The 15,685-nt window shown below is 39.8% G+C and overlaps 1 protein-coding gene across 1 annotated transcript in view; it reads left to right on the top strand.

Annotated features, from left to right (window-relative positions):
* The window catches only part of LOC114034003 (synaptotagmin-9), a 208,238-nt gene that overhangs the window by 48,642 nt on the left and 143,911 nt on the right, over nt 1–15,685 (top strand). The window contains exons 2-3 of the mRNA XM_027849648.1: nt 2,935–3,283; nt 11,961–12,507. Coding sequence (XP_027705449.1) covers nt 2,935–3,283; nt 11,961–12,507 — 896 coding nt within the window. The remainder of the gene's footprint in view (nt 1–2,934; nt 3,284–11,960; nt 12,508–15,685) is intronic.

Below are 15,685 nucleotides of genomic sequence, written 5' to 3' on the forward strand. Positions count from 1 at the left end.
TAACCCTGGATGACTGCTTTTTTTTGTTGTTTCTATTTTCCTGGAGTCTTGTTCCCTGCTGGCTTATCAACTTTCACTTCTTGCAGTCAGTGACTCTGCCTAATGTGATTCCTTCACTTCCTAATTTCTAACTTAGTGCTTTGTGTAAGCTATGGGCAGGGAAAACAGATAAGCCATCCTATTAGAATTGTTGATAAACTAAGGGGCAATTGGCTTTAAGTGAGACCTAAAGGACTCTCCTATGAGTTAAAGTGTGTGAGTTTTATTATATAGATTTTAAGATATCTACTTTAACTGCTCAGAGATTTTTCTTTCCTTCCTTTGTGGTTTTATATAATATTCTGAGGAGCTGAGATTGATGGGTAAGGAAACTCTCAGTGAATGCGGTGTTGTTATCTATTAAGTCAGAGGCACACACACACACACATACATACACACACACACACACACACACACACACACACACCATAATTAAGGAGATAAGTAAAAAATAACAAGAGAAAAAGGAGAGAAGTACCTTCCCAGTTTGGTTGGACATAACTTCTCTACTCAGTTCTTAGTCTAAACTTCAGAGAAAGTTAATTAAGAAATATGCCATGAGAACCCTCTAGCTTCGTTGGGTGATCAGAGAGTAGAATTGACACTTTTGAACAGAAGGACCAGGGCCTCCAATTCAGAGTCCTCTTGGTGTAATTCACAAAGGGCTGGTAGCAACCCCCTATGCTTTGTGCTTCTGTAGAAAAGACAAAAGCCTGAGTCAAAGAAGGACCTGACTAAATGCTGAGCCACCTAAGCTGTGAATCCAAAGTCCCTGAGGTTTCTGTATTCATCCCAGAGCCCATGATGAACTGAACCTTCAGGCCCCAGCTGGTTGCAGGCAAAGGGGGAGGCCTGTCATTCTGAATCCTATTCATGTGGCTTCCCAGGCATAGAATCTTGCTCCTTCCTCCCCCTGCCTGCCTCTCTCTCTCTCTCTCTTTCTCTCTCTCTCTTTCTCTCTCTCTGTCTCTCTCTGTCTCTCTCAGTCTCTTTCTCTCTCTGTCTCTCTCTCTCTCTCTGTTCCATATGCCAACGTCAAGTTGGAGGGTATAAAGAAAGATTTTTCTCAGCTGGGTGACCAGCAGTGATGATTCTGAAAGGTCCTTTGAAGAGGGGAAGTGAGTGAGGAGAACAGCATCTCTCTAGATTCTTCAAGACATTTGGAGAGGATGATGGGAATCTACCTGAAAAGAAAGGAGCTATACTGAGGAAGCTGTAGGAGAGAATAGCTGGTAATGAAGAAATGAGGAATCAAAAACATAAGCTTACTACTGGTAAGTCCTGGATATAAGAAGAGGCTTAAAGAAATGAGGCTAGACAAACAAAGCAAAGCAGAGCTAGAGTGAGACAAGTGTAGTCCTGAGATCACAGATTTAGAACTGAAAGGGACCCCAAAGTAACCTCATCCAACCACTGCATTTTACCAAATGAAGCCCAGAGCAGTTAAACCACTTAGCTAAGATCACACAGCTAGTAAAGGATAAAGCTAGTCTTAAAACTCAGGTCATCAGGTCTCAGATTCAGTGTACATTCTACCAGCTCATGTGTCCAGTAGGCGCATTGCCAACAAATTACATACAAAAGTCCCCTTTATCAGCCAGCTCTGTTCTCAGAATGCCATAGAAACAGGGTTTGGAAAGGACTTGAAATTACACAGCCAAACTGATTAGAACACTTAAGAAATAAACCACACATGTAAGCTGGATTTCACAAGGGTTTTAGCCAGAGATCTAAAGCGAGATCCCTTTTATGGGGTCAGGGTAACTGGAAGAGAAAAAAGTAAGAGAAAAGAGAATAAGTGTGCTCCCTACGGTAGGTGAAGGGAAGGGAACTGGGAGTACCTTCTAATGCAGGTCTGCATCCCAAACCAGCATACCGCTTCTTCAGCCTACGCAGGCCTGCTGTAGACACTGGTGACTTAACCACTGTGGTCTCATTCAAGCCACAGACAGCTCTAGAGATTTGAACTTAATTTCTCCACTCTTTTAAGCAGAGGAAAAGCGAGGAAATTACCCCAGTCTCTGTTGGCTTTTTCCATAATTCCTCACTAAGCATAGCTTCTGTATCAGTGTCACAGGCCAGCAGGGTGACAAAACTGTTGGACAAGTTGACTTCTTCAGTGGGCTCAATTCATCTTCTCATCTCAGAGCAGTGGGGAGAGAAATGTTAGCTTCTGAGTTAAATGAATTCAGAAAACCTGCCCACCTTCCCTAATACTACAGACCAGCACTTCCCCACATGCCTCCCATGAGCCTTTACTCTATTGGGCAAAGGGCTTCATCACTGCCTATAATGAAGGAAACAGAGGGGAAATTGGCTAGGCCTCCAGATCCAGCACAGCTGAAGAAAGAAAGGGACCCAAATCTTATTATAGATATGTCTCCTTCAATGTGGGTCCAGATACTCATGTGTTTTCCCATCTTCCAGAAATGAATGAAATTGAAAATGAGGCTTATTAACCTTGTAGTTGGGTAACACATACCCAGCTGGGTTCCCTGATTCTTCTGCTGAGGGTCTGTTGGGAACAGTACCTATTAAATCTTCACCAATAGCTCCTTTTGAGTACTTTCTACAGAATAGAACTCTAGTCAATTGCCACTTCCTAAAAAAGGCCCCCAGTTGCTAGTCTCCATCCCACCCCACCCCACCAGGAAATTACTCGTATTTTCTTTATATATATTTTGTTTACTTGTATAGGTATATTTCATTTCTCCCAAAAGAATGTGAGCTCCTCGAGGGCAGGGCTTGTTTTATTGTTGTTGTTTTTATCTCTGCCCCCACAGACTAGCAGAGAGCCTGGCATATAGTCGGTGCATAGTAAATACTTGTTGAAACAATGGATGAATGAAGTAGATATTCCATTAATGCTGGTCTTGCGGTTTTCCTCCCTTTTAGACATCTCAGTGAGTTTGCTGTCTCTAGTTGTCACAGCCTGTGGGCTGGCCCTCTTCAGTGTATCTCTATTTGTGTCCTGGAAGCTCTGCTGGATCCCCTGGAGAGAACGAGGCCTGTTCTCGGGAAGCAAAGACAACCAGGAGCCCCTGAATTACATGGAAACCGAGACCAATGACCCAGAGTACAGTGAGGACTACCAGGAACAGCCCTCGCCATATCCCGATGCCGCCATGAAGATCAGCCACACGTCTCCTGACATCCCCTTAGCTTCTCAAGCAGAGAACAAGGAGAATTGTGTCCATGGGGCCCGCATGCAACGACAAGTGACAGAACCCACCCCATCTGCCCGGTCAGTAGTACTGTCTGTCTGTCTGTCTGTCTGTGTGTCTACCTGAGGGGGCCACAGGGATCCTCTGGTGGGATGATTGTGGGATTTGAGAAAGAGTGATCCACAGGAATGGGAGAGGCAGTGATCCAGTGGAAAGAGCATTCAGTCTATAGTCAGAGGGGCTGTTTATCCTGAGAAATGTTTACCTTAGAAATAATAATATTCAGAATCAAAATCTTCACTTTTGTCCATTTCTTTTTTTTTCAGTCAACACTTCCTTTAAATAGATTTCCCTAGAGCTGCTGAAATCATGTGTAGTGTCTTCTTATCTTTATCTTTTCTTCTAATTGGATATTCATAGTTGACCTTTGTTTTCTCTGCTTGGTGTGATGATTGCACACAGGCAGCTAATTCTGAAAGGACCTTATAGCTGTGACTAGTCATTCCTTGTCTCAAGATACAGCAAACTCATTTCAATGGTGTTCTATGCCCTCTACATCGAGTCTTCTGACTTTTCTCAAAGAACATGTTTGTGATGTCCAAGTGTGAGACATCTTGAGCTTTTGATTTCTTTCATTCTTTGATCCCACACCTTATTTCCCAATGTTATTTTCACTATATTCCCCTGTGTCCCAGTTTGTAGTGAACTAATTAAATAAAAAAGCACATGTTGACTTTGGTCAAGACTTGTCAAGGTCTTAGAATCTTTCTTCATCTTCAACAATATACTGTTGGTATATAAGATGTGATTATTATCATGGATATCCATATTACATTGCAAGGATGCTTAATCAAGGGGGTTTTGAAGAACTGTGTCTGTATTTGGGTCATGAGGACTACCACTGTGCTAACAGACATACACATACCTATTACTGGAGTGCTCCACAAGGTCAGGGCCATTTCTGAATACATCCTGATGAGAGAGAGAGAGCAGGAAAAGAATAAAATTATTCCAGCTGTCTAGAACTCAAAACATGGCATGGGGAATATTTATTTTTTCTGAGGCTAGTCTTTCTTTGTTCAGAAAGGGAGATTTTGGTTAAGATTCTGCTATATCATTACAAGGTGTCAGCTCCAGGTAATATAATGGTGATGGCATGTTTTATTGACCTTGACTATTGAAAGAAGTCAGCTCTAGGCCCAGAAATGCTACATTTCTTACCTGTGATTCACATGTTACCCAGAAGCCTTTGGCTCCCAAGAACTTTCAACAAAGATTTCAAAGATTCTCTAAGCAGTAACTTTCTAATATGACCATTTTCACTAAAACTTTGGCATCTTAGCAATGAGAGAACATATGAATGGAATGCGGTCTGCCTGTTATGTCGAATGTCTAGAAGAGGTGTGACAAGCATAAGTTAACACCTACATAATTATGCCTTTGTTGTTCAGCTGAGAGAAACTGTTAGTGATCAGCAGAAAGAATGGTTTGAAAAAAAAAACAAAGTCAACATTTTATTATTTTAAAAATATATAATTAAAAGTCTCAGAAATGGATCAAACATTTTCCCTGCTTTATAAATACAGGCCATTTCTCCTTACTGTCTTTAGATTTTTTTAAAAAAAAAAGTGATTTAAGAATAGAGAAAATCTTATCCTATTTGGAAGGTGCCACAAATTACTCCTATAACTGTGGGTAGGTTATAGTCTCAGAAGGCAGCATCCCCAGCTCCTCCTTGCAGACCAGATGTGTCAATCTTGGCAACAAAAGGACATAATTCAACAAATCTAGGCCTCCACAAGCCTGACCTTTTACACCCTGGGCCTCACCTCACAACAAACCTTTCCAAATGCATCGTGTTCTAGCCAAATTGAATACTTTGGTGTTTTTCATGCATACGTTGCATTTTCTCATTTCAGTGACATGTTTTATGCCTTTACCTATACATGAAAAGCCTTGACCTCCACCCCAATCTTATTCTTCACCATTTAAAATTCTATTCATCTTTCAAAACCCAAATTAAGTGCTGACTCTTCCAGAAAGGCTTCCCTCATTCCTTCAACTTAGAAATGCTCTTTTCTTTCTCAGACAGACATCACATAGTACCTGTTACCTCTCATATAGTCTTGTATTGTCTTCAATACAATAGCTGCTGTAGCACTATTGCATATGTATTAGAGATTAGCTTTTATTGCTGTATATATTGCATTTCCTCCACTAAGTTATAAGGTAAAAATAATAATAGCTAGAATTTATATGGTGCTTTAAGTTTTACAAAACACTTTACAAACAATACCTCATTTTATCCTAATGAAAACCCTAAGAGTCAGGTGCTATAATTAGCCTCCCTCGACAGATGAGGGAATTGAGGCAGAGAGTACTTAAGTGACTTTCCCAGAGTCACACAGCTAGGCGGGGTCTGAGAATGAATTTGAACCTAGGTCTTTCTGACTGGGTTAGAAAGTTCCCTATTGTCTATGAGGTCATGGGCTATGTTTGAATTATCTTTGCATTTTCCTCTACTGAAGTATTTTACATCAAGTAGATATTTAATATATGGCCGTTCATTGAACATTTTAAAATTTTTCATAGCTCCAACCTCAACATTTAAATGCTTCTCTAATCTCATCAATGTGGGTGGTCCTTCCACTGGTACACATTGCAATGCCTTCATGCCTTCTCATCCTGCATGATCCTTATCCAAGACTATGAATAAATTCTCCAAAGAGGATTCACCCACCATATTGGAAGACTTCTCCTGGTTCTTCTATTTTTGAAAACAGTTTTATTGATACGTTTTATTTTTCCATTGCACAGACTTATTGATTGCCCCTACTTCATGAGATGTCTCTTGTAACAAAGTAAAACAGTTAAGTAAAGTTAATCAGACAACGATTTCATCTGCAAGTGCATAAAACATTTCACATCTCTTACCCTACCACCACCAACTCACTGTTTTTAAAAGTTAACAGAAATCTATTTTCTCTTCCTTTCACTCCCACTCCATGGGGGAAAAAAAAGAAAGAAAAATAAATTTCTTGTAACAAATATACATAGTCAGGCAAAACAAATTACCTCAATGGCTGTATACAAACTATATAGAGTGGGTATTTATATTTATGTGATATGGGTGTGTATGCATGGGTACACATACACACACACACACATGTACACGCGATGGGCCATCTATCCAAATGCATATGGTAATATTAGCATTATTCTCTTGACATTCATTTGCCCCAATCATCCCCCACCCCATGCCTGTGAATTTCTAGGTCAGTTTCTTTGGAATAGTAGTAGATTCATTGAGGAAGCCCAATGGTGATCTGAAGTTTGATGGAATCAACCTATTATCATCCATAGGACCATAGATATTGATCTATGTGTTTATGTATCTATCTGTGCATGAACAGGAATATTTATGAAACCTATCAATAGCTAGAGGATCCATTTTCCTTTGGGGCTTTACGTAAAACATTTTCTATGACCCTGGCAGACATCTTTTTTATTTTTTTAACACATCTTTCTGTTTAATACTGCCCTTCATATTCAGTGGATAGTTGATCAAAGTTATTTCATAGGATCATAGAATTAAAGCTGGAAAAGTCTTATAGGCCATTTAACTTAGTCCAGACTCCTCATTTTACAGATGATGAAACTGAGGCCCAGAGAAGTTAAGTAATTTACTCAAGGGAGCAGGTGACAGAGCCAGGATTCAAACTCAGGTTCTTGTAACTCCAAGTTCAGTGTTCTTTCCACTGTGCCACATTTCCTTCCATGATCCTACCTGTCACAGAATAGTCTATACTCTTAAACAGATCCGTGAAAGATACCTTGTTTGAGGAAATGTCCTCCTAAGGCTACATTTTGTTCTACTGGTTCAAATATATTTGTATATATTTGTATAATTAATACACAATTTTGTTTAATAAAAATTATATAATTAATAATTTTATTTAATAAACATTTTATTCTGCTGGTTCAAATATATTTTGCATAATTAACAAACAATAAACACAGCAGGATCTTATTACACTCATTACTCCTCTCAATTAATTGCATGACCCAAAAATGTAATATTCTGTACCAAATTATGTGGGAAAACCCACATGTCCCTTACTCATATTGTCATTTTGGATACTCTTAATCATAGATCATTCTTAATAATGATTTTATGGAGAAGAAAATGTAGGCATACAGGTCAGGGGCTGTTGATATTTTTAAATGTCTTTTTGTTGTTGTTATTATTGTTAGTGGCAATATTGTTTTTGAAGTACCTGCTGTGATCTTTTGTCCTTTGAGACTTTCTCCCTCTTTGGAATATCTTGAAAATTAACTCTCTGGTAGCTTTAAAACTGTCACTTGCAGTAGACATTTTCTCCGCATTTTGTTTGGTCAGGCTTCCCTCCCTTCTTAAATACCATTCATTACCAGTTCCTCAAATACTATATCAGCTCCTGAGGTGATGGAATTAAAATGTGAAAGTGTCACTATTTAGGTCACTACAGAAATGTCAACAGATCTATTCCTTTTTTATCTATTTATTGCACTTCTTTATGGTTAGTGTGTGTGTGTGTGTGTGTGTGAAAGAAACAGAAACACACAGAGAGGCTGACATCATTAAATTAGCCACCATTTCAGTGTAAATGAGTATCCATATCCACTTCCTTGAATTTGGATTTATCTCTGTATTATCATTCTTTTCTTAAAACAAATAATTAATTAATTAATTTACTGATTTATTTTTAGTTTTTGACATTCATTTTTATAAGATTTTGGGTTCTAAATTTTCCGCCTCCCCAAGACAGCATGAAATCTGATATAGACTATACATGATCTGTACTAGTATTCTTAACAAAGATTTTCATAATATGAAAACAGTATCCTTATCACTGACAGTAAAAGTTATAAGATGTCATAGAATCTTATCTGAGAACTACATATTCTCTCTTTATTCCTTTTTGTATGGAACATTGGTGTACTTCGCACTTAGTAACAATTTGTAATAAAGCATAATTTCCCTTGATTTTCCTTCTTTTTTTATTCTATGTATAATGGTTAGAAGGGGCTTGGAATCAGACCCTCTTGACTTATAGAGGAAACTGTGTGGGTCAACTGGCCTCTCCCTCCCATCACTTATAACAAGAGAGCTTTTCATTGACTTGTACCCTAAACTTTGAGCTATGGAGGTTTTCCCCATGACAGCAAGATCTCATACCATGCTCTCTGTAGATTCATTTTCGCTCCTCTTCTTTAAGTTATTTTCTGAGATGAAACTGCTTGCAATCTTTCATCATCATCCTCTATAATGTTTTGCAAAATGAGATCATATTCTAAAACAGTTTTATCCTTGACCACGACATCTCTATGCCTGACAAAGAGGTGGAGGCTTTGCAAGTGTGGTAGTTTCCAAGCCCCACATCCTTCTTGTGACAACTGCACATCAGGTCAACTTTTCTAAGAAATTATGATAGAGTCAACATCTTGGCTTCATTCATTCCCTTCCCCTTTTTTGAGTTAGCAGCAGATTGAACAAGTTCAGTTGGTTCTGCTGTAATCACACATGTGTACGTCTTCTCAATTTTTTCTCCTTTCTTTTGTTATTGATTTCTATTATTGATTTTTGTTATTTTATTTTGTTTTGTTTCATTTGATTTGTTATTGATTTTTTACCTTTGCTCTAACCAGTCAATGATATGCCTGTTCAAAGCCAGTTGATTCTGAAACAATGCACAAAGAAATAAAAATTATTTTCCTTTCTGTTAAGATATGGTCAGTTTCACATTTGGTGATGCTCTTCCATGCTTGTCACATCCAGCATCATCTAGAACTCAAGATGTAGAGGCTTGAGGGCTCTGAGTATCTTATATACCCCTGGCTTTCTTCACTTCTTGTTCCCAGCTGTGTTTTCCAACATAGTTTTCTTCATTCTACCCACATTTGCTTTCATATGGACATTACTGAGTACCAGGGTATATTTTGCCCTAGTTTTGAGTGACTTTTGAAGTTTTTCATATGTAATGGGGCTTTGTTTTGTGCATGTCTAGATCACCAAACATGGAGGCACCTTGTAGCAGATGCCAAAGACCTGTTGCTGGAAAAAGACATTCTGTGTTCCCCTTCTACATAGGCGGGATGCCCTCTTTCCACGGTCTGCAGCTAGAACATGCTGCATTCTAAAAACTGTCAGACTCTCTCACTCTTTTTCTGGTGTCATGGCAGGTTGGGGATGGGGTGTAAGGTGAGGGGTTGGAGATCCTGTTCACCCAAAGCAGGGACATCATGACCTCAGCTAGCTGAGTATGCTAAGTTCCCCTCCTCTCCTTTAGATTCTTTGTCCTCAAGAAACAGACTTGGGGTTGTGTTTGGTTTTGTTTGTCCTTTTCATTTTTTGAGGCCAGACAATAGAGTCTCTGGCAGACTGAAGCCATGGCAACCGTGGATGCAGGAATCTAAGCAAACCAGCATGGAAACCCTGAAAAGCCAAAGTGCCTAGGACTCCTCTGCCTGTTCTTAATACTGAAAAAGGCAAACAAAACAGACCAAACTCCAAGCCCACTTCACGGAGCCTAAAAGGAGATTCCACCATCTACCCTACTTAATTAATGATGCCTGTGCCGTGGGTAAACTGGACCTTCAACCCCTTGCATGCCACCAGAAAGAGTGAGACTGTCCCAGTCTGGTAGCTTAAAGATCACCCTGTTCTGGTTGCTTTGCCAATGGAAAAAGGCAGTATCTTCTCCCAGAAGAAGGTCTCTGTCATATCCTACTATGGAGCCTCCATGTTAGCTGATTTGGGCATACACAAAGCAAGCCCTGTTGCATTTAGAATTCCAATATTTTATCTTCTGTGATAAATTTCACACGAACTTCAGTTATTTTTCTAGTGCTCTGTTTCATTATGCTCATTTTTAGAGCTATAAGGTGACTTTTTTTTTTAGCAACCTATACAAGGCTCTCAGAGCTAAAAAAAAAAAAAAAAAAGAGGCATTTTGTTTTCCCTGAGGGGAATATGAGAATAAAGCCTTTTTGCTGCCTAAGTCTCACTTATGACTTCTTGGTAAGAGAGGAGAACCATGGGATATGAAGCAGCCTGGACTGGAAATTGCAGGAAAATATCAAAATCAGAACAACAAGCTAAGAAGCCAAAGAATAGACTTCATTAGCAAATATTTAATTTGTAAATATCATTAAACATTCTGTCTACCTAAATCCCTCCATGCATTCCAATAGCTCACCTTCCTGGCTAATGTCCTTTCTGTTTATCTCAGAAAGGAAATGAAAGCTCTTAGGCTGAGTTTCTGAGGCACTGACCTGAAGTAGGTCAGTAACAATTCACTTTCTCAACCATAGTACTTAAAGCATATTTCCTATGATTCAGTATGAGCAGATGCCTTACATGGGACAAACTTCAGGCAGGTAGAATGAGCCCTAGGCTGATCTTAGCAGCTATGCAGTATACTCAGAGGTGGACCTAGCCAGAAGTCAGGGACTTAAGTGCTAATCCTCACTCTGGGTGGAAGCATAATACGTAAACCTCCTTTTTAGTTTCTCTAGAAATATTAATTTCCAATCCTAAATAAATATTTCTAAAAAACCATTCTAAGTTTGTTCCCTTTGGAAAATGGGATAGTAAGAGTAGACCTTTGTCTTATTTTTTGTTTTTTGAAGTAATCTGGATTAAGTGACTTGCCCATTGTCATGAGGCCAGACTTGAACTCAGGTCCTCTAGACCCCAGGGCCACCACATCCACTGCACTACCTAGCTACCCCTCTTCCTTGTCTTCTTAAGATCATTGTCTTACTCCCCCCTTGAAGTGACTAGGCTATTGACATATCTAAAAGCACCTTCCTCCTTCCCCATTTCCAGAAGCCATTTGGTGGAATTCATTCTTTTCCATTAAGAAAGGACTGAGAGATTGATAAGGAGACCCTAGTAATCTCTGAAGGGAGTAGTCAAGGAAGGAAATGAGTGATTTCTATTGTTCTAGAATATTAATACCAAACTGTATTTTAACATTTTCCTTGTTCGAGATTTCTAAAAAATGTTACCTCAAATTATCTTGAGATAGAGATATGTCTGAAGTATTGGAGAAAGATGGTATGGAGAACAGGGTTGCCACTATGGATCTCTCTCTCTCTCTGTCTGTCTGTCTGTCTGTCTCTCTCTCTGTCTCTCTCTCTCTCTCCCTCTCTCCCAGAAATGCATGAATATTAGAATTATAATAAGTAAAATTGTTTCTGGCAGATTTGTGCCTAAAATGCAGAGCATAAAATTAGTATTTTTTCCCCTTTGGCTTGCTCTGTGACTTTATACATTTCACTGTCCCTCTCTGAGTCACCTGTGCAATTCAATTAAACAAGAAGCAATAATATGAGGGTGAGGGGATTGAGCCAGTCTCTACAACATCTAATTCATATATTTTGCCATAGTCCCAAATTAGAAATAAATTTTTCCACAGAGTTAGGACTAGAGGCACAAGAAATTAGGGTTATTTAGGGGTAAGTGTTGACTCTTTAAAAGCTCTAATATGTTATGCTGTTGATTCTCCCCTCCCCCGCTCCCCATGTCCTAGAAATGGCTTTCTCATATCACAGAATATATTTGTCCTCGGTAGGTTTAGGTCAAGAAAATCCAGCTGCTCCCAGCCCTTGGCAGAATGTGCTACGGCAAGGGACCAACACCTAGAGGTTTGTTTGCAAAGAGACTTTCCCTAACCAGGTCATAATTTTGTTCTCTCTTGCTTTTCACTTAAGGCACAATTCAATCCGAAGGCAACTCAACCTCTCCAACCCAGACTTCAATGTCCAGCAGCTTCAGAAGCAGGAACAGTTGACAGGGATTGGACGCATTAAACCTGAATTATACAAGCAGAGGTCGGTGGACACTGATGACGGCAGAAAGAGCAACAGCAAGGCCTGTGGGAAACTGAACTTCATTGTGAAATACGACTGTGACTTAGAGCAGCTGATCGTGAAGATCCATAAAGCCGTCAACCTGCCAGCAAAAGACTTTTCTGGAACGTCAGACCCTTATGTTAAGATTTACTTGCTCCCGGATCGAAAAACTAAACACCAGACTAAAGTTCACAGAAAGACACTAAACCCAGTCTTTGATGAGGTTTTTTTATTCCCAGTTCCCTACAATGACCTTGCCATGAGGAAGCTTCACTTCTCTGTCTATGATTTCGACCGGTTCTCCCGCCATGATTTAATTGGCCAAGTGGTTGTGGATCATTTCTTAGATTTGGCAGACTTCCCTCGAGAGTGTATCCTTTGGAAGGATATCGAATATGTCACCAATGTGAGTTCAAAATTTCTTCACTTGGGGGTTGGGGAAGGACTTCTTGGTCATTGCAGAAGCTGGATGGCTGTTCATGCAAAAGCCATCGTTGCTCATATGCAACAGTCTCTTTCTCCCATGATGTGTCTCTTAGGTCAAGTGTTCTACAGTGCTCTGTAAAAGTTTAAGCTATCACTATCTACTACCTAGCAATTGTTTTTTTGTTGTGTTTTGTTTTGTGTCGACACAAAACAAGTATGTGTCAGAGGTGGGCCTTGAACCCAAGTGTTCCTTGCTCAGAGTCTAGTTCTTGGTTATTTCATCTTCCGCATAGAATTTGCTTAATAAATGTTTGTTGAATTATCAGGAGGAGGGGAGCGAGAAACTGGACTGGTGACAGAGCTCTAGACTCACCCATACGTGGTCACATTTGATTCAACAAGCATTTACTAAGTAACTATTATGTGTCAAGTATCTGTATTAGGGCATAAAGTTTTTACAACGGAAGTTCCTTAGACAGATGAAATCACAAGTACAAGCTCCTGTCCCAAAAAAAGGGGACAGGCTCTGTGGTACTTATTTGGGATAGAGAGACAAAAATGAAGTGGTTCCTCCTACCCTCAAGGATGTTGAGTTCTACATGGACATTATTTCTGAATCTTCCTTTGATTTTTCCTGAGGCGGAAACTTGAAATCTATTCAATAAATGAGTTATTAGCAGTTATTGGGGATATAGGGATAATATCTAAGATAACCTGTCCTCCCCTGTCTGATCCATACTCCCTACTACCACCTTTGCAGGTAGAGAGTTAGGCTTTTGCTTTCCTCCTCCCAGTGTTCTGTAGCTGTCATTTTTGCTAAATGGATCCTGGCACTCCATTAAACTATGGGAGACCCTCACATGGGCTGTCTGTTCCAGGAGCATGAAATCCCTGAGGCTGTTCTCATAGAGTCAGTCAGCAGCCACAGTCAGATTTACACCCTTAGGCACATGGGTGGGAGTAGTTAAACCCTTAGCTGGTAAAAATAATGAAGAGCTGGACCTTAAGAAACTAAAGCTACAAGAAAAGCAATCTTTATAAAGATATCATTGGTGCTAGGGGAATTTATTTACGAAAAGCAGCTTCAAGATGTGGCTAGGCAAACAGAGAAGAGGTTCTGTATAAATGGTTTTGTTTCCAAATACCAAAAGTTTAGAAAGGATTAACCTGGGGCATAGAAGAGGACTACTAGCAGACACTTAAGGCTAGCTAAGATTCAAGGACTGGTAAAGAGTAACCACAAGTGACCTCCTTCTTTCCTCTCCCCTCTTCTCAAGGGACACCAAGACCATTATGGAAACGGTGAACACATAATTGCAATTCATCACCAAAGAGCAGGGTCAAGTACCAGTTAACAGCTACAGAAAATAATAACAATGACTCACATATGTATGTGTATCTATATTTGTTTTATGTACATATGTGTGTATTTATGTATATGTGTGTGTTCTGGTGCTCCTATCTTTCTTACCACTCTTTCTCTGTCTCCTTGACTGAGGCTCTGTCCTGGGTACTTTTTTTTATCCACATTATCTCATTTGGTGATCTCATTAGTTCTTCTGGATTCAATCGCCATCTCTCTTCTAGTGATTTCTAGTTCTGTACATCCAACTCTAGTCTTTCTGCTGAGCTACTACCCTCCAGTTATCTCGATAATCCAGCTACTCAGCAGCCTCTTCATGTCCCAGGTTTGGCCAATCTGTCATTTCTCCCACTACAACATCTCTAATATATACTCCTTTCTCCCCTCTCACAAAGCCACCTAGTTTAGCCCTAGTTTAAATACTTATTACCTCTCACCTGGACTACTATCATAGCCTCCTAGTTGGTCTCCCTACCTCAAGTATTTCTCCACTTCAATCCCAATTCCACATAGCTACCAAAGTGTTTTTCCTAAAGCCCAAATTGAAGCATATCACACAACTAGTATACGAGGCAGATCTCGACACCCATATTAAATAAATTCCAGTGGCTCCCTCTTAAGGTTTGCAGAATGGTTTATATCCAGTATCTCATTTGTGCCCACAACAAATCCATGAGAGAGGCACCGTCGCTATAATTTACCCCTTTTTTACTTCAGAGAGGTTAAATGAGTTGCCCATGGTTATAAAACATGTAAATGTCTGAAGTTTAAACCTAAGTCTTCCTGACTTCATCTCAATGAAGTCACTCAACCCATTTTGCCATATTGATTCTCAAACCGATATTGGACAGAGGAGTTCTGAGATGGAGTTAAGGGGGACGCAGGGTGGGTTAGCCAGAAATTCAATTTAGTTTAAAGGAACATTTATTAAATAATCAAATAAAGTGTAAGTAAAACATGGTCATAATTACCCTCATGGAGTTCACAGTCTAAGAAGGAATATTACACATACACAGATAACTATAGTAGGTAGTGGCAGCAGTAGCCATGATGGTGGCAGTGGTGGTGGTGATGGTGGCAGCAACCATAGTGGTGGAAGCAGTGGTGGTGGTGGTGGCAACAGTCATGGTGGTGGCAATGGTGGTGATGGTGGTGGCAGCAATGGTGGTGGTGGTAGTGGCAACAGCCGTGGTGGTGGCAGTGGTGGTGGTGGTGGTAGCAGCAGCAGCAACAGGAGCAGTGACAGTGGAAGTATTAACACATTATGTATTAGAGAGATGCAAGAAAAGGACTGTTTAGAGCCCAAAGGGGAAAAAGAAGGAGGTAGCATTTAAGTTGGGCTTTAAGGGACACTTGGGAATCCAAGAACCAAAGATAGAGTTGGGGGAATGAGGAGGGAGGAGAAAAGTACAAGTACTCAAAATAGCATTGTTTCTGAACTTAATTAAATTAGTCCTCAGATGACTGACATACAGTTTTGTTTCCTGATCTATTCTTGAAACCTTTACACCTTGGTAAGACCAGTCAATCAATCAGTGAATAAAATGAATTTATTAAGGATGTGCTATGAGCCAGGTACTGTGCTATGTACTCGATAAAAAGTTTAAAATGAGGTAATCTCTTCCTTCAAAAAGCTTACAATCTAATATGAGGATACAACACATGTAGGAATGTCTTATCATCAGTAGGAAATACCTGAACTTTGATGATTAGGAGATGAGGTGGAGAGGAAGACCATGAACCAGGTGTTATAATTATGGAGAATGTTTGGGAGAGTGACCTGGAGATTAATAAA

This window comes from Vombatus ursinus, unplaced genomic scaffold (genome assembly GCF_900497805.2).
Source record: "Vombatus ursinus unplaced genomic scaffold, bare-nosed wombat genome assembly UNPS02007822.1, whole genome shotgun sequence".
Lineage (NCBI taxonomy): Eukaryota > Metazoa > Chordata > Mammalia > Diprotodontia > Vombatidae > Vombatus > Vombatus ursinus.